Source organism: Strix uralensis, chromosome 15 (genome assembly GCF_047716275.1).
Source record: "Strix uralensis isolate ZFMK-TIS-50842 chromosome 15, bStrUra1, whole genome shotgun sequence".
Classification (NCBI taxonomy): domain Eukaryota; kingdom Metazoa; phylum Chordata; class Aves; order Strigiformes; family Strigidae; genus Strix; species Strix uralensis.
The window spans coordinates 10,588,488-10,613,699 of NC_133986.1; the positions used below are offsets into that span (position 1 = coordinate 10,588,488).

At 42.1% G+C, this 25,212-nt stretch overlaps 1 protein-coding gene and 2 long non-coding RNA genes across 6 annotated transcripts; 1 reads left to right on the top strand and 2 right to left on the bottom strand.

Annotated features, from left to right (window-relative positions):
- Positions 1–59: 59 nt before the first annotated feature.
- Positions 60–2,750, top strand: LOC141950376 (uncharacterized). Of its 3 annotated transcripts, none has more exons than XR_012631018.1 (3): positions 60–812; positions 991–1,358; positions 1,657–2,750. It is a non-coding gene; the product is annotated as an uncharacterized LOC141950376 (long non-coding RNA). The 3 variants fall into 3 exon arrangements; XR_012631016.1 differs by having other exon boundaries at positions 60–595; XR_012631017.1 differs by having other exon boundaries at positions 60–595; positions 991–1,319.
- LOC141950377 (uncharacterized) lies at positions 2,336–7,888 on the bottom strand. The gene is made up of 2 exons (XR_012631019.1): positions 5,606–7,888; positions 2,336–3,570 (listed from the first exon to the last, which is right to left on the bottom strand). It is a non-coding gene; the product is annotated as an uncharacterized LOC141950377 (long non-coding RNA).
- A 5,216-nt stretch (positions 7,889–13,104) lies between these two features.
- Positions 13,105–21,341, bottom strand: LMO2 (LIM domain only 2). 2 transcript variants are annotated; one of them, XM_074884578.1, is made up of 4 exons: positions 21,035–21,341; positions 20,744–20,921; positions 16,809–17,024; positions 13,105–14,105 (listed from the first exon to the last, which is right to left on the bottom strand). In XM_074884578.1, exons 1-4 carry the CDS (start codon positions 21,039–21,041, stop codon positions 13,886–13,888), a joined length of 621 nt encoding a protein of 206 aa, XP_074740679.1. In that variant the 5' UTR covers positions 21,042–21,341; the 3' UTR covers positions 13,105–13,885. The 2 variants fall into 2 exon arrangements, with proteins under 2 accessions (XP_074740679.1, XP_074740678.1); XM_074884577.1 differs by lacking the exons at positions 20,744–20,921; positions 21,035–21,341 and adding an exon at positions 19,826–20,129.
- Between the last annotated feature and the right edge of the window lie 3,871 nt (positions 21,342–25,212).

Sequence of the window (25,212 nt, forward strand, 5' to 3'; positions counted from 1 at the left end):
CCGCAGCGCCCCCTGCCGGCCGCGGACCGCCCGCCGCCTCCCGTGGGCGGTGGCCACTCACCCCGCCTCAGCGCTCCGCCCGCGGGGGCCGGGCCGGGCCTTGGAGGAGGAGCGGGGCCGCGTCCCGTACGCTGCCCCCGCCGGAGTCCCGGGGCAGGCGGCCGTCTGCGAGCCCCCGTGATGTCGCGGCGGTTCAGGGTGTCCCATAGGGACGCTTGTCTCAGACGGAGGCCATGAGGGGGGAGGCCCGGTGCCGGGAGAGCTGCCCCCACACCTTGGGGAGTGCGGGCCGCCGGGCCTGCGGCCTCTGCTCCGCTCCAGCGCAGGCCTCGCCGGCCTGTGGCCACCTGCCAGCCCTGGGCAAGTGGCCCCCTTACCCTCAAGCCTCCCAGATCGCGTCTCGCTCCTGTGGTCAGGCAACTGGCTGGAGCCCATCTCGTCAACATTTCAGGCAGTCTGGGACTTAGACATGCACACGAAGCTATGCTTTGCTTTCAAGGAATATTAAGAGATCAAGCTTCTTAACTTGCCTTCCTGAAACAGAAAAATAATTTGTGTTCGGCTGAAGTACTTGAACCACCAAATCTTCATGTGGGTACGTGCCAGTAGGATCAGACCATGGACATCCCTAAAATGAGGGGACCGACTGCTTCCAACATCAGATGCCTTGCAATTGCTCTAGTTTCTGGTTTACCAAAGGGATAAGAATTAATGTTAGAATAGCACTGACAAATACAAACCTGCTTATATAACCAGGTCTACAGGCTGATTCTAAGGGATGATTAGAATCCGCTAGAACTGAAATTAAAAAGGTAATGGTACACATAGATGGGAAAATAATCTTACTGAGATGAATATCATTAAAACAAAAAAATGTGTTGCGTCTTAAGGGTATATGAAAAACCTGATTTTTTTTAAAGTTTCTTCCACCTTTTATTGAAAAGAAATATGTTTTCAGAGAAAGTGCATTTTCATTTTAATTCATTTCAGAAAAACATCCTTTCCAGAACACTCCCTAGAACGGATTTCCTCTAAGGCCTTCAAGGGGGATTCTGAGTCCTGGTTTTGAAATAAGAATCCATAAATTTTTGCAAACCTGAGGTCTTGAGCTGCCAAGCTGCCAGGTCTGTGTGAAGAAGCCCAGTGTCTCAGACACGGCTGCATTGCCAAGCGTTGTCGCTGCTGAAACCTCTGGAACCCAAAGCCATGGCCACATCCTTTCCTGAGCCACAAACCATAGAGCCAGCAGCCCCCAGCCATCAGCTAGCCTGCAAAAATCTCGAGTTGAGTGAAAGCGTGCCAGACCTGAGATGTTGCAGGTGAAACATTTCAACAAGCAAAATGTTTGCTCAGCAAAAGTAACTATTAGATAATATAGTCACAAAAATAATTAATTTATAATGTGATTGTCCTGTAAAACTAAGAATCCCAAAGCATTTGACAAACGGTGAATTAAGCATCCTCTTGAGACAGATAAAATTAAATAGATCACATTTTATACAGGAAAAATCAGATGATATGTGACAGCTGCGGAAAAAAATAGAAGTGACTCTTTTTATGTCCTTCTAGTGAGTTAAATATTCTTATTTGAAAGAAGGAATTGTTTCTACAGCATGATTTTACACTAGTAATCCTTTTTTCTCTCTTCTTTTTCAGATACCAGTAGCATGTTACTGAAACAGTTCATTGTCCTAGCAACATCACTCAAATAAGAACTGAAAAGGAACAAGCTAGTGGTTATATGACTGCATTTTTGCTAGCTGTTGGGGAGATTTTCGTCCTTTATAATTTGTATAATTGTGAAGTTCCCTGCAGAGAAGGAAATACAATCGTAAAAGTATATTTAAATTTTTACTAAAATGCTAATACTTGTATTTGTGTTTGTTCTTGGTTTTGTGAGAATCTAACAATGCAGAGCTAAGAGAAGCTACATAATTTTTTATTTTTGTCAGGTTTTGCCAAAAGACAGATCCAAAGCCTGTGTAGTAATGCTTCTGGTACTTGCATAATTCTAAGGCTTGCACTGGTTGTCAGCTGTCAGTTGTTACATTTTTTTGCAAATAATGAAAATCTGTTTAATTTTCTAACATTGTCATGAGGGGACTTCTTTTCCTTTGTGACACTTTCTATTTTAATTTTGAAAACGTACTTGAAGTCTTTCATGTTGTTTCAATGGAATCCATCTTCCTCTGATCCTATTGTGCTCCATCTGATTTGATGTAATTCCATGTAAATTGACATGAGCTGTTACCTTCCATGTAATGCGTGTGTATTTTCGGGAGGATTTCATCCCTCAAACAGCCAAGTTAGATATTTCGTAAAATTATACAAAGTGTTTCTTTCTTTCTCCAATTACTTCTTTACCTTCCTTTCTCATTCGCTGCTTGCTCCTATTTTCGTGTTTAAAGCCCTCTATTATTGGTATAATGCCATGTCATGGTTTGAATTTTCCTTTGCATTCTGAATGACAGCTCACAGCATTAAATAACATTTGTCTGTCAGAGCAATATGAAACAGCATACAGACTGAAAAAAATTACAAAGCCAAGAGCAGACAGACTAAAATGTATTCATATGTCATGTGCTTCCTGTATATGTTATACTTTATGCCTAACATAAAGCATGAACAATTGAAACACTTCCGGAATTTTTGAAATAAAATAATTCAGTGGGTGAAAAGGAAGCCAAATAATCAAGATTTGAGAACAAAGTAGAAACTGTAACAGAAATAAATACAAAAAGACTTAGAAAGGTGTCTTCATGATTTTGCTGAGGAAGCAGAAAAAGTGTAACGATTTACAAAGTTACCAGATTTGGTAATCACATCTCGCAATGATCATCTTCATTCAAAAAAGGGGAAATTTGTAACTTCACCTTTCAGAAGTTCAGCACTGCTGTTAAATTTTTAACTATACTTGCACAAAATGGCCAACAAGCGTAAATGCCTCCAAATCTTCACAACACCAAGGAAATTAAGGGATTAAAGAATGGGGAATCATCATGGAAAGTATGTGCCAAACCACAGGGTTGGGTCAGAAATCAGCTGAATGATTTCTCAAGATCTGCAACAGTGCATGGAAAGATGAGAAATTAGGAAAAAAATTAGAAAATTAGAAAAATTAAAAAGTAGAAAAATGAGAAAAAAGAAGATGGGAAATTAGAAAAAAACTTTGCCATGAGACCGTGGGTTTGGACAGTAACTGACACGTGCATATGTTGAAGGTGGGCACATATTTGCACAGAATGAAGTTACTACAGTTCTGCAAAGTACTGCTGCTGGGCTGAACTGTAGTAATTCGGTACTCACTCTTACCTACTGCCCTTCCAAAAGAAGTGTATTACCTTAAACTGTCTGGAAAGTGGGGTCGCAATCAAATTTCCACCATCGCTAACCGCGCAGCCAGTGGGTGAGGGCAGCTCCACATCCACAACTCTCAGGGTTTCTAGATCTTTGTTTCTTTTTGGAGAGTTAACGGGCAGTCTTTCCAGCAGCATGGGTAAACGTACCCAGAACCGGTGTTACTTGGGGACTTAGGCAGCGGCGAAGATGGAGGTGGAGTGGCCTACAGCTCTGTAGGAGTTAGTCGTAAAATTTAATTAGCCACACTGGTTAGGCTGTCATTTTGCTTTCCTAATGGACATCCTAACAATTGCAAAGAACACATAGCAAAAGAGAAATATCAGTTCCTGAAGCTGAACAAAAATTTTGCAAAAACCAAACAAAACGTCCCAAACCAAAAGCAAACATAAAACCACTTAAAATTGTAGCATTTAAATGTTTTACCCACAGCGGGCTTTGCATTCTCCATCAAAAAATGGACAGCTGCACAAACTGTGGACACAGGTAAGTTATCATGGCGTTTTTCCAGCTCAGGCTGGACATAAAGGTTCTTTTCCACTTTAACAACAGAGCAGAGTTTTTCTTTCATTATCACCAGTCTTGGAGCCCAAATGGCTAAATATATCAGAGGTGTTCCTCAGGCTGAAAATTTCTCAGATTGCTTTGTGCATTCCATGTTTAATCTTTGAAAGATGATGAGGCTTTTAGCATCCTTCATTTATTTTTACTTACTGAAAATCTAATGAAACGACACACTAGGGATCTTTACCACTGGGTGCTGAGTGTCTCTTGAAATTCACCTAATGCATTAGGATTTTTGGCCAGGGGATGGTCTACATTTCACAGATCAGCTTCTTAGTGCTCTAAACGTACAATAAAACATGGGCAAAACTGAGACTTTGAGGGGAGTAGACAGCTTGGGGAATTGGTAGTCAGAAAGAAGCTGAGGTCCAGGAAATGTGTATTGTTACTGTACTATTATCCTTGGGTTTGTTCTTTACTGTAGCAAAGATGCAGTAAGGTCAGGGCTTCAAAGGAACAGCCAGGCAATGACCTTTGCTTGGAAATCTCGTCATCTAAAATTAACCAGAACACAATGAGTGGCTGTAATAAAGAGTGCGGAAGAAGTAAGGTAATAAAATTAAAAATGGGAGCTGTGTGATCATGGAGTGACTCGAGTAAATCACATAAACATAAAGATGGTTCAGCAGTTCTCTGAAAGGTGGGGGATTTACATATGAACTGATAACCAAATCACTTTTCCAGGCTTCACAGGAGTGAATCTCAGATGAGATTTCAAAGATGACAGGGAGGTAGCTGAAGGGATCAGAGCCAGAACTTCAGTGAAATGTGTACGTGAATAAACTAAATATTACATAGCAGCTTATCGGACGTTTTCATAACAAATGGGATATCTGTCAGAGCACTGCTTCAGGCTGCCTTCTGACAGAATGAAATGGCGGTTTTAAAAAAAATCCCTCATTATTGCTAAGTAGACGCAGCCAACAACAACGCCCCTCCTGAATCTCTCTCACATGATGGCAAATTAGTCTTGACAGCTCCAAGGTCAAATGCAGCCAAAGGAATCACCAAGAATTCAAGCAATGGACTTTATCTAGTGGTTACAGTGAAAGACTCGAAGCAACTATAGTTGGAGTCTACTCCCAGCTTTCACCCTTCCGCACTTTACAAGATATGCCATGTGCAGTAAGCCAGGCAGGTCCCTTAGCGTGGAAAGTTGCAAGCTGAATTTCAACCTTGCGCCCTCGTGCCTCTGACCCCTGAGGGTCCTAATGCTGGGGAAGGAGCACTGTGCCAATATAACTGTGTCCCGTCTGTCTGGAATTATCAGACAACCCTACATGGGTGCTCTTGTCTACATCGGTTGCCTAAGGTTGTCAAAAAGCCACCTCTGGTCCTCCCCTCTCTGAGTCAAGGTGCTCTGTGACTTCAGGCTTGTCTTTTTTTATTAGTGAATTTTTGTCTTAGATTCTTAGCTCTGAAATGGGTCTAAAATATTTATGTATGTTTGCAGAGTTTGGAATCCCACTTAGAGAGTAATTTTGATAGACTGGGCTTTGTTCTCCAGATGAAAGATTCCGTGCTGACACAAACTGGCGTAATCAAGTTTTATTCTTTCCCAGGGTTGCTTAGCTCAGAGTTGGTTTTTCCTTTCATAGCATCTCTCTCACATAAATCAAATATAAGATACTGCTACAAATGCAAACATTAACCTGTGAAAGTATCAGAAATAAAGTTTACTTACTTTACAGAGTGTGAATAGCATAGAAAGGCATGATTCTTGCCTCCAACAGCTAACACATTAGATTAAGCAGATAGTGTAGAAGAGAAACTCAGTGCACTGGATCATGGTGCCTTCACCACAGGCCAGCAATGCTAGTACCTGCCTGCAGGTTTTTCACATATACACTCATGCGTGCTGGATTAATACTGACAGAATAGCACTGACAAAATTTGCAGGAGAACAAGACTGCTGATTTCAAACTTAACTTGGTCAAAAAAGGCAGTAATAAAGCCTCAGGCATATTTATCATTTCATGCACTTAGGGCGTTTTCACTGAGTGTGATTCATGATGCAATGACATGATTCACAGCCTCAGGGATGTGTGAAAGACCCCGCTGAAAGCAAGGATTGGAGGAATATTTAATGATCTCGTGGAAAGTGCTGGGACCCTGGTTGTTTTGCATGGGAGCTCAGAAGGTCTTTCTTTACCCGAGGAACATGGAGAATAGTAAGGCACCCCTAGAGAAAATTCTGCTGCTATTGAGTCTTTCCTGGCCTAAAAAACCCCATCTGTATGAACCAGATAGCAGCTCACTTCTCAGCTCCACACGCTTTCTTTAGGTTATTAGCTGAGATTGTTAACGAGGTGGCCAGTTAGCCGCAGCCACAGCAGTGGGGTTTTTTGGCTACAGACACCTGTGCAGTAGGAACAAGGCTGAACCCAGCGTACATTCATCAGACGATGCCGACAATAAATGACTGAAGTGTTGAGCTGGAATTGAAGAGGTAGCACAAAGATAAAAGACTCCAGAAGCCCTTTGCAATTCCCTTAGTCATCCATTCCCACCGAAGGCTTCTCTTTTGAAGTTTCCAGGAGGCCTGGTGCGACCTTTGGTCGTCCTTTTGGTCAGAGCTCTTATCTGTCTAGTGCAGACCTGGCTTCTTTTTGCTTGTACTACTCAAAACCAGTTATTACAGGATAAACAAACTGTATTTGCTGATGCACGTTCTCAGTTTCCTTATCAGCTGAACAACACGCTTCTCGTGCATGTTGGGTCAAACTTGCTGCTGGTCCAGCTCCAAGAATTCCGGGGCAACTGCACCACAGCTCGTTCAGTGCTCACTGGCACCTACTGACTGCAAAAAAACCATAACCACGTTGTGACGGAGCGCTGTCTTACTAGCTGACTGAGAATTTCCCAGTGTTGCAAAGTATCCTTAGGTTGATGATTACAGATCTTAGATCTTTTTAATGAGATATCAACATGATATCGAAGCACTGTTTTGGGTAGCTGTCAAGATGCTTCGGGATATTGTCAGACTAAAGACTATGTGTCTTATTGAAGAAGAATTCCAGTTTTATTGTGATTGTCTCTTTAAAATAAATGTAAATAAGTAATTCACCTGTATTTCAAAACCAGTTCACAGCAGTTGTGAAATACATTGCTAGAGTTGTCTGATATGAATGCAAGACACATATCTGAGGAGAAAACCAAACCCCTAATACCAGCCCAGAATCAGGGGTCTAAAAAAGTCAGAAGACTGGAGGTTAAAGTCAAGGGCTCAGCTGTCATGGTTGAAAAGCTACTCCCTGTACTAACAAGCATCCAAGTCTACTGCCACAGAAAGGAAAAATACCTCTTGTCACTGACATCTTATGTTGTGGAAGCTACACACAGAGAGTAGGAGTCATTACAGAGTATTTCACTATTATGAGGATCATCAGTCGGTTACAAATAAACTCTTCTAAACTCTACCATTATATCCAGGGGCTTTTGCCTCCTTGCTTGTATCTCCGATGCTGCTCTGTGGCACCACTGCTTCTGGATCTCTTTTTGCCATGAGTAGCCTGGCAAACATTTGTGGTAGCTTTCATGCAAGAGAAAGGCTTTTACTTTTTGTCTTTTAGACAGTGCACTGCAATGATTAACCAAAGCAAGAAAACAAAAGTCTGCCTTGCTTTTCAGTCCTCTTTCACAGCCTTCTTAGTGCAAACTTTTACCAACCAACCCAAGATACAGCTCTGAAGCGGAAACATCTCAGGAATTGTGTGAAAGATAGCTGACACACAGCTACTGAACTACAAAAGGAGTTAGTTCTCTTGGCTCATGCCTTTAAAAGGTTATTCCTCTCTCAACGCTGCAGAGAAACAGCTACTTTCCACCACTCCAGTCACTCCTGTTACAACACTCCTTGTTGCCCCCTCCCATTCCAGCACCTCCACAGAACACAAACTTCATGCAGTCCATTCCCCCTTGGTTACAGGCTTCTCTGCGTTATGCCAATCTATAAATGTAACAAGAATATGCCAACGAGAGAGAAAGCAGAGATGATCAGGAAGCATTCAGCAAAAACTGTATTCAACTTTTTCATTAAAAAAAGAAAAATCTCTTCCCTGAAAATCTGAAATGGGTTTTCCATAAATGATCTGTTTTTCACCCCCAAAGTAATTAAATATTCAAAAACTAAATTTTAAATAGAGAAACAGTTTAGCGGGAGCTTTTTGATCATACCTTTGCTGTTGTCGAAGAACACAGATAAGGGTGCTTCAAGCATTGCTTGGGTATTGCTACAGAGAGTGAAATGGTGAGGTGCTCTCTGTACTTGAAGAATAAGCCATAGGTGTCATCAAATGCCTTTATTTTGGCAGAAGTTCATGGGGTTTTACCACCCATGCCCAAATGTCCCCACAGACTGTTAACTCCTAATTCTGCAAACATGGCTGAGCTTTATATACCAGACTGTCTGTCATTCAGGGAGGGATGTGTATCACTGTCAGGCATACTTCATAGAAAGTATCTATGTAAAATTCTATTTGAGACTGATCTCCAACATCCATGGGGTATTTGAGATCCCCATGGGGTATTTGAGATCCCCACTGTCGGACAGGTCGGGCCATGTGGTACCCGCACCTGCTTCATCAGCTGTTGCAAAATGGTCCATGGTTGAATGGTCTCAAGCCGAGAGATCTAACTTGTGCTCTCGTAGAAGTTTGGCTGAGTTACTGGGTGATTTTTAAGCAGGTTGTGTTCATCTTGTGCCTTAGTTTCCCCACCTGTGGAGCGGGTCTTGTAGCTTAAAAAGGGAAAGAGTAATGCATTAATGCTTGCAAGGTACTTGGAGAGCGTTAAATGGGACATGGTATACTCCTGCAAAATATGTTTATTAATTAACCATCAGAGATCTGCTGTTTTATTAGGAACCTTTCAAGGATGTGCCTTCTCATTAGCCTGGTACAAAACAACTTGCAGCAGGAGGGAACAAGTTGCTTCAAGCAAGGTTCAACTTTCTGCCAGTTTAATCTTCATCTCCTTGACAGATTTCCGAATCTTAATTTAATTATAGTTCCTTAAATGTTTTTTGATATCGTGTCTCAATCTCTCTGTTCTATGTCTCTGTATGGTTTCTTTTTGTTGTGGGACAGCAGACTAGATAATTTTTTTCCAGTGTCCATTAAAATTCCCTTTGCCTGCAGTGCAGTATGCTCTATAAAAGTGATGAACCTGCTGGAAGTAAAATAAGCTGATGCCGCACTGTCTTTTTAGAGCAACAACAATCTTTATAGATTATTTTTCCAAGTGTCATGAATGTCCTTCAAAGTCACAAGTGACTGTTATCAATTAATATACTTAATAGTCTCATTTTCAATTCACGTTCAGGCCATACAGAGTCTATGCTCGCCCTGGCAGATGCTTGAAAGCTTTGCTTTTCAGAGATAAAATGTTACCTTGTATGTGATGGGGGTGGTAAGGGAGGTTGAATCAGGAGCAGAAAGAAATGTTAAAGTGCAGCACCTGAGGCCTTCTTGTTTTCTGAATTTACAGTCTCAGGCTGGCGGTCGTATAAATGAGTGATGCTCTCTGATGTTCTCTTCCAAGCAGGCTACGAAATTGGCAGGGAGTCTTCGGTTTTGTGCTGATGTGTCCAGAATTCAAATAATTTGATTCTTGGGTATAATGACAATTGGAGGCACAGTATTACCTTGAGAAAAAGAGATGGGAGAGACAGCTTCTGTATCCTGTATTGAATTAACAACCGATTCTCATTTACTCTCTCCGCTGAAAACTCTATTATGTGGGATTCTTATTGCCCTTATTCAAGGGCATGGAATTAAAAAAGTGATATCAATGGTAATGCTCTCATCTTCCTACCATGACATTGAATAATGGGGACAAAGAAGGGAAATCTTGAAGGATGATATGCCTTTTAAAATACAGCTGATATTGAAAATATATAAAGGACAATGTATTTGAATATCAGCTGATGAAGTCATGTTCAGATTATTGTGCTTTTTGCTTTTAAATCACTTTGCTTTTATTTTTGCCATCATTTTTGGACCATTTTATTTTCTTGGATTTCAGGAAAGAATCATTACATTCTTTCCTGAAATTTACGTTCCTGAGATGAGGACAGTTGGTTACACTAATTCCAAGAGAAATCTGTTCTCTCTCCTCCTGGATCCAGAAAGCAAGAGTTAGGAATCTGGCAGGGAAAAGTCCACTAACAGATTGGTGTAATTATTGAGGAAGAGTAAAACTACTGCTCAGGTGGAGGCTCTGGCACAAGTTGTCATTTTCCAGTTCAGTTTAAGCCCTTTCTGAAGTTACATAGACTAGATAAAACAGGTGATCTTATAACAAAATAAGAATGTCCACTGTGGACCCTGCAACATCCTTCTTTTACATATACATTCATTTAGCTTTTAAAATGTATTTTCATGTGTAAATGACACTTTACACAAAATAATGAGTGTATTTCCACTAGAAAGTTTTAAATTATGTTTTACAGAATAAGTGATAATATCTCCATTTTACAGGCGGGCAACTGAGAAGCAGAATATTTAACTACCTTACCAAAAGTCACACGGGAAATGCTTTCTGAGGTAAGAACAAAACATGGATCTTGCTCTCATTAGTGCAAAACCACAAAGCCTCCCTGAACTATTGACACTCTTACATAATCTCAACATAGATGTTAACGAGGCCCCTTAACTAAATTTTCAGTCAAACCTCTCTGTGAGGTGGAATTGTGGAAATCAGCTCTGCATCATGCCTGAGTCAGCTTAAAAATTACACTGGAAAGGGTTTAGGGAACAAGTGTGAAAACTCTTACCTGTAATGATATCTGTTGATTCTGACCACATCCCTGCTATCGTTATGCTGGTGTAACTCTGCGAGTGCAGTTAGAGTCAGTCACACCACCATGCTGTATGAGATCAGGATGCAGCTCAAAACCTCTTCATAGAAATTCTGAAAAGTCAAACTCATGGTTCACTTTGTCAAAGGGAAGCTCATTTTATATCCCACTGCCCCTCACACAGTCAGACTATCAGCAGATGGCTACCTGTGATCTGAAACATGTGGGCTTCATTCAGAAAACACTGAAACATGGGGGCTTCAGCAACGTAGGATGGAGCGGAGTCCCAATCTTCCCAGCATATGATACATGTTCATCTCCATCATTAGTGTATATTTAGTGTAATTTATAGCTGATTGCCATCATCTGCAAAATTTTCTGGCCCTGAACTAGTAGATGTTCATGAAGCTGTAAGCACTCCTCTGCCCTGATCATGCAATAGTGCTATCCAGGTATATTTTTTCAGGGAAAGAAGAGCGACTCTGGGAGGGACATCACGATGGCATGGCAGGGCACGATGACCTGGAAAGCTTTAAAGGCATCTGCCACGAAGCCTTTGGTACTACCTTGTCTGGTGACACACACCTCACTGTGTGTGTGCGCTCCCATGCACTGACCTGGAGAACGACTGTGCACCTTCACCCTGTGTTAGCATCCCGGGCACGTCCACCGAGCTGGGTAAGCTAACAGGGGTATTGAGACTTCGTTTCTAGCTGGGCCAAATATTTGCAAGGAGCCACTGAGGGTGAAGAGAGATGATAGCTGTATTTTCCTTGAGTACATAGCTTTCTTGCCTGTGCTGGCAAGGGTACATTTTAGGCTAAGAATTATAATTACAACCAGCTGCCTGTGGCCTCCAGAGGTCAGCATATCACTGAGAATAGCTGTATCACAGAGTCCTCAAACTGTACTTTTCAAGCATGATCTCATTATGTATAGTTTCCAATTTCACTGGTAATAAGATTTAAAGATTTTGTCCCCAACGTTAGTCGTGACAACAAAAGCAAGAAAAGGAAAAAGATCTCTCAGAATATCCATTGTAAAATGCAAAATGTTGTCATTGGTCAGTACTGCCACTTGGATGAGAGATCCCTTAGGTGACAAGTTTATTGAAAATAATTAAATAGATATCCATACGCTTAGATACTATTCCTTACAAGTTAGTACTGATGGGGTGAATGGACATGCCAAATGTCTTCTGAGTGGACTGTCAGACTTGTTCAACTGTGTTACAAACTTTTATTTTTTTAGTACGTTTGAAAACAACATGCAGTTATATTGACACTCTCAAAAATGATAACATAGAACCAGAAAACATACAGAGATGAGAAACAGAGATTATGAGAGGCATGAAACAGCTTTCATGCAAGAAGGAACTCAGACTATTCATCTTAGAAGAAACAAATTGGAGGGAATATGACACAGGTCTTTAAAGTCAAGAATAGTGGGAAAAAAAGGTGACAGGAAATGGCCATTCATTATGTCTCACAATGTGGTCGTCAACCAATGGGCAACAGGTTTTAAGATAAACACAGCATAGAATTAAACTGTGAAAATTGTTGCTTTGGGACTTTATGGAGGCCAAAGAGTCAAAAAAGGGGACTAGGCAAACCCGTGGAGAATGGGTCTGTGGGTCGGTGTTAAGCAGAGGGGTCTGAAGGCAAGCTCATACAAAGCTCATAGGACCTTCCTGCAAGCTGGAAAGGCTCCATGCGCACATCACTCCCTGCTTGCCTGAACACCCACTACTGGTCTCTGTGGGAGTGAGATACCTGAATGTCCACCTTTACCTGACCAGGTGTGCTTCTCTTGTTTGTAGTACAATGCTCAGACACTTCCTTTTGCTTAAGAAGCAAGTGACAACAGTCTTTTCAGGAAAGGCTCTGAACTGAATTCTTTCTAAATATTAGCAAGTATTGATTTGCTCTAGTGATATTATACTGGATTCAATAATCCAGAGCAAAATCAGGATGAGCTACCTTTCTAGGAGACCCATAATCTTACATGATCTCCTCTGAGATCAGATAGGCTCTTTGTGGCAAAGTAACACCCAAATGTATTTCTCTGTGGGCCACCAGCCTCAAAACATCCTCATAAAAACCAGAGACTCAGTGTCACACAGCACTATCTAATTTCTCCTACAACACTATCTAATTTCTCCTTATCATGAAGAACTTCTAATTTCTAATTAGCATGAAGAACTCTACAAGGCTTACTGAGACCTCATTGTTCTCACATTACTGCTTTGAAATGCAACCCTAAGTGGATCCAGCAGGCATCAGCCGTAGACAAAGTGTAGAAACCCTGCTACAAAAAAAGAAAATAAATAATTCAAACAAAAAATCTAGCCCAACTCCAAAAAAAATGAAATAACAACACTCAAATCTTCTGTTATTTTTATTAAAGCTGCGGAGTCTTACTACACACAACAAATATTTTATCGATATAATCTAAGTTAATAAAATAGTTGAACAACTCTTTAGATTTATATTTGTATAGAAATGATCTGTGGAACATCTCATCTTGAAACAGCAGTGCCTGAAAACAACTATTCAGCAGGATTTTTTTAAAGAAGAGTTTGGGACTAGAAGATGCACTGTTCATTCTCAAAGAAAAAAAAAATCCATGCAAAAATAACCCTCCCCCTCTTCCCACTTTCTCTCCTACCCAAAGTGTAAGGCTGTATAGAATGACCACGTAAATGATGGCCCCTTTCTTCCAGTATTCTCCCTCATGTCTACATTAGGAGCTGTCGTCTAAACTCAGTAACTAAAACAAGACAGAAAAAAAATTCAATTGCACAATCCTAGTCTGCAGGGGACAAAACCATAACATCTCTTTACAGAAGTCCCTACTGTTTTTCCAGTTACGAGAATTTGTTATCACGTTGTGTTTGTTTCCCAACTCTCGCCTACATGGCTGATGTCAGTTATTGTCCATATGCCTTTGTTAACAGAAGTCAGTCTATCTACTATTGCTTCGGTCTCCCTTCTTCACCTATATGTACTTTAGATTCTACGTAGCACTGTCTGCAAAGGGCCGACTCCGTGGTATTTTCCCCCCATTTTATTCAAAGCTCATAGCTCAAGTGATGATCTCCTCACTGCAGCTATGCATCGGTGTTGCCCATGAGATGTCTTTTATAGACTAGGAGGCATGTCATTGCTAGATCATTCCATTTATCTTAGTCCACTCGTAGATGTCCTGTTCACATACTATGTCCGAGTTGATGAGCAGGTATCTGTCCCCAACACAGAAATGTTTCTGGCAGGCAGCACATTTGAAGCATTCAAGGTGATACACTTTGTCCTTCACCCGCATGGTCATCTCGTAAGCCCGGATTCTCTTGTCGCAGGAGGCGCAGAGGCCATCTTGGCCAAAGAGCCTGAAACAACAACAGCAGAGAAATGGAGTTCCTTTACTGGGCAGATGGGAAAAAACAAATCAAAACAAGAACACGAGTGCCTTGATTCATTAGTCATGGTATTGCCAAGTTAGATAGAGGTCACATGGAAAGCTGCTGAGCAGAACTCTAAATTTTGCAATATCAAAAATGAAGTAGAAAGTCCAAGGTTCTCACCTATTTTCAATATAATTGACTTCTGTGATCAATGACCTTATCCTGAATTGCTGAGTAGCTTCAGGAGGAGTAAAGGTTCTCCAGATCATAGCATAGCCATGCTAATACTTCCACTTCTGTGATCTATAGAAATTACCTTTCCGTTGACAAATTTTGCCTATCTTCAGCTGTTGCTATTGTAGTTTACAGAAAGGAGCTGACACAAACCATGGCCTAAGGCTCCCCCGTCTCTTGTTATTGCCTCCACATTGGAGATTCTTTCAAACCCAGACATTTCTATACCCATGAAGTCACTCCTGTTGGGTTTCAGAAGGATACACACTAAGACCTTCTAGATACCTATGCTAGCCCAAACAATTTTATGACATGGACTGCTCTTTAATCCACATTGAGGAACCCTGATGAGACCATGATGGTATTGTCTATTAAAAGAAAGCCCCTAATGAATGCACTAGATATGTATTCCTCTCGCAGCATGCCTATCGTTCCGCTGGAGCAGTGCAACATAGTGTGTGAACACCAGCCTTTCATGCAGTCTACTGGCTACAGAGTTTGTAAGTCAAATCATTAATAAATAAGCATGAACTATTTTTTTTTTTTAAAGGGGGGAGAAATGATACGTATTACTTGTGCAATGTATACACCTATTGAGTTTGACTTCTAAGTTTCCATACTAATGCTGGAAAGAGTTTTTCCACCTCCTACACTTCTCTTATGTGTGCTGTGCCTGCTTCATATTATCTTCTGAACTGGAAAAAGGATGCCTACTAAATTAAGAGATCTGTAAAGGGAAAAACATCATTTCTTCCTTCTACCAGGAGATGTCAGTGTTTACTTCTGCCCAACGAAAGTAATACCGAGGTTACACAAAGGTTGCCAAATTTTTCATTAATGAGAGAAGATATTATACAATATTGCATTTTTAAATAAGTAAAAACGTTGAATTTCACTGCAAGAAAATACATTAACTGTATTGCCATTCTTTCTGTTGCTTCCATTTTAAGGTGAAAAGTATTTGGAAAGTGTAATTAACACTGGATCGCTGCTGGAGTGTTGCGTCTGCAGAGTATTTACAAGTGGTCCCATTAGCAGAACTCAGCTCTTAGTTTCTGCTTAGCAAAACTCCTATCAGTAAAGCTCAGGGACACCATAATTAGGAACTCCACTGAGAATCTGGTTTAGTTTTTATTGGCAGGTAAATTAGCCTTCAGTAAAGTAGCTGAAAAAATACCAAATACCATTATTCTGTTCCAGAGATCTCCTGACACACTAGGGATCCATTAGAAGAAATGGTACACAACCAGCACAGCAAAGATCAATCTACTTTAATTGTAAGCAAGAACGTAAAGATCCTTTGTTATCAATTTTTGTGAAATATTTTAATCTCAATTTAATCCTACTTACAAATTTTGGCAAAACAAATAGGCAGAGAGATGTTAATGAAAACACCTGTAACAAGTGTATTTGTAGGATCTGATTCAGCAAAACATGCAAATTCTTGTCTATTCAGGACCAGGCTTAGCAATGCTAAAAATCCACTGGATCCAAATTAGTGCAATCAAACTTTCCTGTACTGGCTGTAGCTTTGCATTAAACATACAGCACATTGCTGCTTTCTACTTGAAGTGTCCCAGATAACTTTACCAGCGATGCAGAAAAGGACAGGGATCAATCTGTGTGTTAAAGGCAGTGACTTCAGACACCAAGCAGGTAGAACAGCCCTGGTGGCTAGTGGAATTGAGCATCTCTTATAGAGCTGATATTACTGCATCAGGAAAATGAATTGAATGCAGTTACCTTGGATACCGTGTTCTTAAATGAGAGAACTAAATGATCTTTCATCAGTTGCTGATCTTGGCACCTGGTTTTATACACCTTTCAGCTCCAAGGCAATGCTTGGAGAAGCACAGAACTACTGAAAACCATTCAGAGGAACCAGTTCACTGTCAGCTCGGGGGGAGCTTGCTGAAATTCATCAGCTTTTCCTGATTTCTACTTGCCAGAATCCCACGCTGACTCTGTGCAGTTCACCTGGAGCTACCAGCTTACATCTGTGCAGACTGACAGATGCCAACAACCTCAAAGTCCCAGGAGTTCTTACTATACTCTCCACATTTTCAAATAATTCTATTTTGTCCACAACATGTAGCAATGCTATCATTTTCATTAAAAAATGCTTTTTTTTTCCAACAAGATTTTTAAGATTTAACCTATAAACAACTCTAAGTGACCTAATCAACACAGGTAACCTCTGGATTTATCTATAACTTACCCCAGCAGTACCATAAAGCATCTGTGCATGAACCCCAAAAATATATGAGCCCATATTGTAAACCTGAGCTTGCAACTGGTGCTGTGTTACAACTGTGACTGCTGCCAGGCTTTATGTTTAAGAGTAGGGAAAAATGATTTCTTTACGGATCTTTGCTCACTAGCCGTACTAATTAAACAACTAAGCAAAGCTGGTAGAAAGAAGGGGAGCGAGGGTAGAATGAGTGGGTTGTGTACCTGAGATAGTCCCTTCTGCAGAGCTTTCTGCCCAGTTTGTAATACAACCGTCTCCCCACTTCTCCGAGCCTGCACCCGCACAGGTCGCAGCTGAGGCAATCTTCGTGCCAGTACTGATCGATGGCTTTCAGGAAATAGCGGTCCCCGATGTTCTGCTGGCAGCCGCCGCATGTCAGCAGCGAAGGGGGAATCTGGAGGACTTCATCCACTGGCTCCCTGAGGGAACGAAAGAGTCATTGGAGAAGGAAAATGTACTCTGAAGGCATCCACATGAGAAGGAGGAGAAGGAAAAACAAAACAGAACACAAAATTGGTCAAGTTAGAACAGGGATTACAGACTCATTTTTTCTCCCAGTGGAGTATATGATTTATCCCCTTCTGACATGAGAGGGAGCAGGACTTCACTCTTCTTTTGCTTTAAAAAGAAAAAAGAACAGCTTAAAATGTAAGGAGTTAATAAGAGTATCCAAGAATTTGTTATTTTTAAAAAATTTTTCTTCAGAGAATAATGCATAAACATGACAATCTCTTCATCATCCATCTGTATTCATTACTGCAAAGGCATCTACTGCTTTACTAGGACATTGGTGTCTGTGTAGATACATCATTTTTCTTCTACCGGGCAGAACATGAATTGCTCAGTCATGTGTCTCAATCCATGCAGTTCTTATAAAAGAAAGATCTTTCCCATAACATGATTCTTCCATAATTAAAGACTGCACTTTTCCAAAAGTGCAATCAAAAAGCTGCCTGGATTCACCATTTCACTGAAACACTGGTTATGTCTGTGCAGACTGATGGATGCCAACAACCACAAAGTTCTTACTATATTCTTCACATTTTCAAATAACCCCGGTTTGTCCACAACACATAGCAATGCTTTCATTTTCATTAAAAAAAGCTTTTTTTCCCAACAAGATTTTAAAGATTTACCTATAAACAACTGTAAGTGACCTAATCAACACAGATAATCCCTGGATTTATCTATAACTTACTGAAGAACCCCAGCAATAGCATAAAGCATTTGTGCATGAGCCCAAAAAATATATGAGCCCATACTGTAAACCTGAGCTTGCAAGCTTTGGCTGCAGTGCCGCTGGAAGCCAAGGGAGTTTTTGTCTCACCAAGGGCTAAAGGACTAGAAAAGGCACCTGAGGGATTTTACGTGCAGCCAACTTTCCATTGGGAAATGTAAATTTGAAGACTAGGTCTGAGGATGTCATTTCTGTGGACAGCATGAAATGAATAAATACAACAGATGAGACTGTTGCCCAACTGGTTTAAGTTTTGCTGCTGTTCTTAATAGAGCCAGAATTTTACCTCGTGTTACTGCAGGACTTCTTTTTTTCCTTCAGCTAAGGACATGAATCCCCTGGGATATGTCTATGACAACATAGCTCAAACAATTATTTGGGATTTACACATCTCTGTGTGAAAAGAGGCACAAGTCTTTACCGTGATATTAGCGCTGACTATTCATGCACCTTATTTTTTTCCCTTTTTAAAAAGCTCTGAAATCTAGGATGGTTCTGGTAATACCTGGGGATAAAGCAAGAATTTTCTTCAAAGCTACTTTCTTAAGGAATTATCTTCTTTGCCTTTTTGTGTAATTTTACAAGTTCTGCTAAAAAAAGGAACAGCAACAAAAATTAAAAGAAAGGCACCTGAGCTCAGTTCTGCAAAGTTTGCAGTGACCTGGTGCTGCCACTGAGGGCCCCATCCAAACCCCAGGGAAATTAATAAAAATAATATTGGATCAATCCTTTAAGCATTTGTTTAATTTTAAACCTGTGGCTAGCAGCAAGGAAGGTGTATGTTTGCGCATTTATGCTTCACTGGATGATGATTGAGATGCTCAATATCTGGTAGAGTGGAGCCCCAAATTTTTTCATATATTATTGGGTTCTTCCCTCTAGCACAGAGTCCCTCAACGCTTTGTTTCTGTTGCTGGTCTGTCCTCCCTTAGGCTGGTGGGGGCAGAGGAGACGTACACTGATGGGGAAGGACCAGGCTGCTCCCAGTTTCCAGCAGGCAACAGGAAAAAAATTATATTACTACTGCTTATTTACTGGGTCAGCGGTTTTCTGGGCAAAAATTACTTTGTTCAGCAGGGAGAAACGATCACCGGTCAAGAACTTCTCTGTTGAGGAACTGATCCTGCAGTTTTTATTTAGGCAAGCTGAGTCCTAAGATATTATCTGATTATATTCTGTTCTGGTTTGCACTCTTCTGAGTTTAAACTGCTGTGCCCTGCAAGTTGTGTCATAACATCCCTCTCTTACCAGCTCTCTGTCCTATGAGGTTTTGTTAAAATCATGGGGAGCTCTGTATATGATTAGGCCCTCGTTTTTCCAAGTTTATTCTTTTGGGCCCCATACTCCCTTTCTTAACGTGTGGGGGCTGCGCTCTGACAAGTTCTGAGAGCCTTCCAACAGAAGGAAACGTACATTATTATCCCTTATTATCCATTATTCAAAACTTCAGATGTACCCCAAAATATTTCATCTTTTGGGTGTTCAGGAATGACAAGCCAGGTTCCTCCGAAAGCCCTAAACTCCGGAATAGCCTGGCGGATGTTTACACAGAACAGAATTCCTGGTTTACACATTAGCTTTTTGATGTCCATAGATTTCTAAGCCAGCACTTCAGTCACTAGAACACAAGGTAGGTAAATAAATAAAGATTACTAAAACTTTGTAGTTGAAACCTGGACATCATATACCTATGAGCTTGGATTATTGTTTCTTTAAAAACAGTATAAAATAAGAGACAATGTAACATATAAAACGTCAGAAGTGACACAATGAATTGATTTAGTCCCCAAAAGAAACAGTTCCCATGTGTTCACTGCGGGCTTCAAGCAATGGCATTTTTAGTATCTCACAGGAAACAAACCTCAAATGACTCAAGTTTACTAAGAGCGATGTTTTAAGCGTTATCTGAAAATGGAGATTTTATAATTATTTTTTTTCTTCCCCCTTATCATGATTCCAGACAAGCATAACTGCAGTTATTACCATGAGCAGGGCTGAAATGACTCTGGGTTTATGCTGTCACCGTGCCTCTGGCCAGCGGGGTGCCCGTGTGTGCGGGGGGGACGGGGCAGCCCCGGCGCACAGCCCGAAAGCCGGGATCGGGACACGAGAGCTGGTCCCTTTCCCGAGTGGGAAACCCAGGGAGGGCAATTCTCATCTACATCCCGGCAATCAAGTCTTTCTACATGCCCTTTGCAGAACACCCTGCCCCCACCAAAGCAGTTTATACAAGCTCTTGAAAGTTGCATTATGAAAATGTGGAAGTTGGGCACCCACAGATAACAGCTCTGACCTTTCTCTATAATCGGCTGCAGCGAGCTGGGCAGATCAAAGCCGGGGCAGAGAGCCTCCCTCCGGATGAAAAACACCTTCAGATTTGGAAAGCGTGATGCTCTCCCTCTCCCTGAGCCCTTCCCAGCACCCCTGGCTGGGATGAGCGGCTGGAAAATGCCCTGCCCGGAGGCGGGGGGGGTTGTCGGGGGGGGGGGGGGGGGGGATGCCCCCTCTCTGCGCCCGGAGCTTGCTCCCTCCTGCTCTTTCCCACAACTTGGGGAGCTCTCATCGACCCCCACCCCACTGCCAGCCCCCCACGGGGCCGGGGCCGCCGCCCGCAGCGGGGGAGGCGCGGGGGGGCCTGGGGGAGCCCGGCCGCCGGTGCTCGGTGCCCGCTGCCCCCGGGGCGGCTCGGCGGGGCGGCGGGAGGAAGGGGGGGGGGGGGGGGGTGAGGACCGGCGGGGGTTGCTGCCGAGCCCCCCCCTCCCCGCTGCCGGGCACACAATGCCGGTGGCGGCGGAGCCGGTCAAGTGGCTCCGGCAGGGAGGACGAGTGTCCATCGGAAGGCTCACGGGGGAGAAGGGGGGGGGGGGGGGGGGGAGCAGGGAAGAAAAAGAGGCCACTTACTCAGAAGGATCGAGGCTTTTCCTCTCGATGGCCGATGACATTGGCAGGGATTGTTCCTTTGTAGCGTGCCTGTGGTGGGATCTGCCCCCGCTGCCCCCGCACAGGCTGTCTGCTCTCGAAGCCTTTTCACCAGCTGAGTTCCCCCTCCGCCCCCCAATGACATTCACAGGATTTCCTCCTGCAACACCAAAGAGAGAGAGAGAGAAAAAAAAAAAAAAAGAATATATGGGCTGGGGCTGCTGCTGCTGCTGCTGCTGCTGCTGCTCCGCAAGTCTCCCCGCAGGCTCTGACCTCCCATCCCCGCCGCGCTCCGCCTGCGCGCCGGCCGGCGGGGCAGCTCCCGCGGCCGCGGCTCCGGCTGCTCCGGCTGCTCCGGCTGCTCCGGCTCCGGCTGCTCCGGCTCCGGCGGGTGGGAAGCGGCTGCCTCGGCTGCCACCGCTGCCTCAGCCCGGAGCTCCCGGGGCTCCGCTCAGGCTCTCAGCCCGGGCAGCTCTGGACATGCTCTGGAGCCGGGTGGATGTGTGGCGAAGGGGGAGATCAGCATCACTATTATTATTATTACTCCGTGGCTCAGCCCCGGGTCTCTGGTTTCATTTCCTTTTTCCTGATCACGATTCAAATACAATAGAAGGAAATCACACTTAAAGAGACAGCTGCCCATTTCTTAACTGGACTCCTGGGGATTTAGCAATACAAACAGCAGCATCACGACTCGCTGGGTTCCTTAAAGAGGCAGAGCTGGGGCTCCCCAGAGCCAGGGCTGGGAGCTGACACTGCATTTTCACATCACAAGGACATTTAATAACACTTGCTCGGCGGACGGGGGGTGCTCAGGTAGGTAGGCAACCTGAAAATGATCCCAAGGGCTGGAAAAAAATAAGCGCCTGGTTCCGTATCACTGGCTTCTTCTCAGCTCCACACAGGACCAAAGCGACAGTCACTGTCTCTCTCCTCCCTCTCTCCTTCTCTTACATATATAGGCACATGCCCACATGCACACATATTTCTGTACAGTACTTTGAGATCCACAGGTAAAGAACCTAAGTGTTCTTTTTCTACCTAGGATTCAAACTGGTCAGCTAAACTGTGTCTCATTTATATCCCCTAGCGAACATTTACGGGTGTCTGCTTCTAGACATCCCCTAGGTCTTGGCAAGCAATATAACAAATTTATATCTTGACACCATTTGATGTTAATGAGCTATAAAAGCCGGAGAGTACGAAGTATCGATCTGTAATTAATCACGGAGAAGCTAAAGATGGGAAAGTCTTGCCTGAATATCTCTATTTCCCCTCCCACCCTTCCTCCTCTCCATCAGCACAGCACATCCCGGAAAGGACTGATTTACAGTGCCAGAGTGAAAACTATTACAGCAATTTGAACATTTCCCAGTCTCTGCGGCATTTGATACTGGCCGTTGCTGGAGGCAGAGTTCTGGATGAGATGAACTGCTTGCCCTGTTAATTCCTTTAAAAACAGTAAGAAAATATCTATAATAAAGCAGTAGTGAATAGTGGTAGAAATTCTTCACTTCTATATTAATTCTCAGAAGAGGAATGTATTTGATGTCTATTTTTATGACTACAGTCTATTTTTTTCAGCTTTTTGGCAGCTAGGGATATAATATGTGCAATACATTAATGAGCCCAATTCAAAGATTAGTAATGTCAGCAGAAGGACTGTTATTCATTTCAAGGGGCTTTGAACCAAGCTCTCGCAATACTTTAGAGCCATCACTGGTCATTAGAACACATCTTTCTTATTCTTTAAAAACATTATCTCTGATGTATTTTAAGCTATTACTGTATGACAGTCACTTATTTCTGTTAAAGGAAAAGGCTCTTTTGTTAGGTTTTTGCAGACAGGACTGACTTATGTGATGACTATTTAATTTCTGATATATTTACACTGTGATCAGGAAAGTAAAATGTAAACCTTTCCAGAAGACTGAATAATTAAACTATTGCAAGACACCCCCCCCCCAATTCTGCTAGAAACTTTATTATGTTGTTTTAAAAGAATCAGAAATTTAATTTAAAGGAGGATCAAAAACATCTATAAGGACTTCAAACATCTTAAAAAAAAAAAAAGACATTTCTATGAGCTTGGTTTCTCCTGGCTTCGTGTCTCATGGTTTAAAAAAGTATAAACTCTGAGTCAAAATTTCCCTGATGTTTGGGGTATTCATATTCTGAATAGCTCCTCATGGAATAATGTGAACAATTCCATAATGCCAGGTGAATTTGCTGGTTTCAGATAACACAGTTGTGCATACGCTACAGACATACTGGCATGTTGCCTTCCTTGTATTTATTTTTCCAAAATTCACAGGAAATTAATATCTTCAAGACTTCTGTCCCTTTGTCCATCTAAAAGAGACCAAGTGGCTCAAATGTTTTGGTGAGGGACAGAAACATCGACATTGGCACATAAGGAATTACTTAATTCCTTAGAAAAATAACATAAAAACAAGGATTTACAATACACAGTGGCCAGTGATTATTGGAAAACACAATTTTTAAGCTTTTGCAACACCTGTATTCCTTGCTTTGGTCAGACTACCTCAGGTCTAGCAGATAACCTCCCTGAAGCTAATGAGATATTTCTTATAATGAGTACATGCATTGCTGGACAAACCAGGAATGTTCTCTCCTTTGCAAGATCAAACCCTTAACCTGCAGAACGCTTTTCTGCATGAAAACAGAGGAACAGCATGCAATAAAGAAGCTGAAGAGGACAATTTGTATGTGTCTTATTGTATTCCTTTTCAGTCAGATCCAAAACAAACTTTCTTAGAAAAAGCCAGCTCTTTAAGCACAGTACTTTTGATAGTGCTGGGATCACTCCATGGTCCTGCAGACGCCACCCGTCTCATTGTTTAAAACAATTGTAATTAAAACCGCAAGATTATTTCTTGTTTTCTCTCTGTCCTATGAAGGAGAGATGCTAGGCAAAGTCTTGAGCTAAGAAAAGTGAAAAAAAACCCCAGTCAATTTGCTGGTATGTAACATCATAAATGTGTTGCTCCACCGTGCTAAATGGGACAGTGCTCGAACTCAATCTGCTTAGACAAAGAGAATCAGAAAATGCAGTGTGAGGATTAAAGCTGCCAGGGTATCGTGAACAAACTGCACAGCAAAGACACCAGGCAAGACCATGCATCAGGTTGGGTTTCAGACTAAACCAAACCATGGCTTTGCAGGAGGCAGTGTGGCAGAAGGTGCCAGAAGCAGTGTCCTGGCCTGATGGGTGTCTGCCAAACTCCTGGGGGTGTTTTGCCCCAGTGGCATTTCTGGAAGCACCTTTTCTTTATATTTCTGTGCTGGCTTTTATTGCCAATTTCCACTGGATTTGCAGTGAAAAGCCCATCAAGAAAGTCCTCAGCATACTGAGAGTTGCATCTTCTAACACCTTTGAGGAACATATACTTTTTTGGGACAATTAATTTTCATTTGTTAGCTTTACATATAATAAACTCTTGCTCTGGACAGTGAAATTTGGCATTTCCAGCTGAGGACTCTCGCGTCCCACCAGAAGAGATGACCAGTAATCAAGAGTGACTTCTTTTTTTCATCTTAGGCAACTCCCTTAATACCTCTTTGCCTCAATTTTCCCATCTGCAAATGTTTACTTCCCTCAGCAGAATTGGCTGTTGATTTACTTTTGCCTCCCGCTGAATAATGTTCACAAAGACAAAGCGTTATTCAGTGCTAGAATTGGTGGTGCCGACATTTCCTGCACAGGGACAAAAAGACTAGCACTATTTTTAGTGAGAGCTTTTCTTTCCATTGTCCCTTTCTCTCTGAAGCTGTATTTTCCAGGGCTTTTTAGTGCAGCTTTTTTGTGTTCATTGATTGAAAATCCTGAGGGATGAGTTTTGGTTTCAATTAACTTTTATTAATAAAGATCATGTTATAGAGTAATTCTTGGAGCGTGGCTGAGATCAAATCTGCTGTTAGTAACTGCATTTAGCATTCAGTGCTTGGAATAAGTCGGCTGGACTTTTCTATATATTTCTCAATAACAACATTTGATGTAAAACTGCATCGTTTCTACGAGTGGTGTCATCTAAAGAAAAAGCTAAATGTGCCTGTTTGCAAAGAAACATCCCCTCTTGGACTATTTTCAGCTCTGTTTTGGAAGTCTGCTCCTTGGAGGCCACAGGATTCCCTCTTGTGCCATCATCAGTCTCAGGTTGCTCCTACCTTTATTTCTTTAGTATATCCTAGTTTTATCCCCCCTAGAGTTTATGGATACTACTGAACTTTTTCAGGTGACCCTCATCTAAAGAAGTCTGTGTTCAGTAAGATTAACTTTGCTGCCCTTAATAGCCAGTAATGCTGGTTGCCTAAAATACAGTTTATGAAGATTGAGGTCTCTGCATAGATACAAGAATTAAATTTCAGTGACAGTGGCCTAGATTTTTCTCTTAATGCTTTCTGTGGGATAGAAAAGTCAAGACCATGAC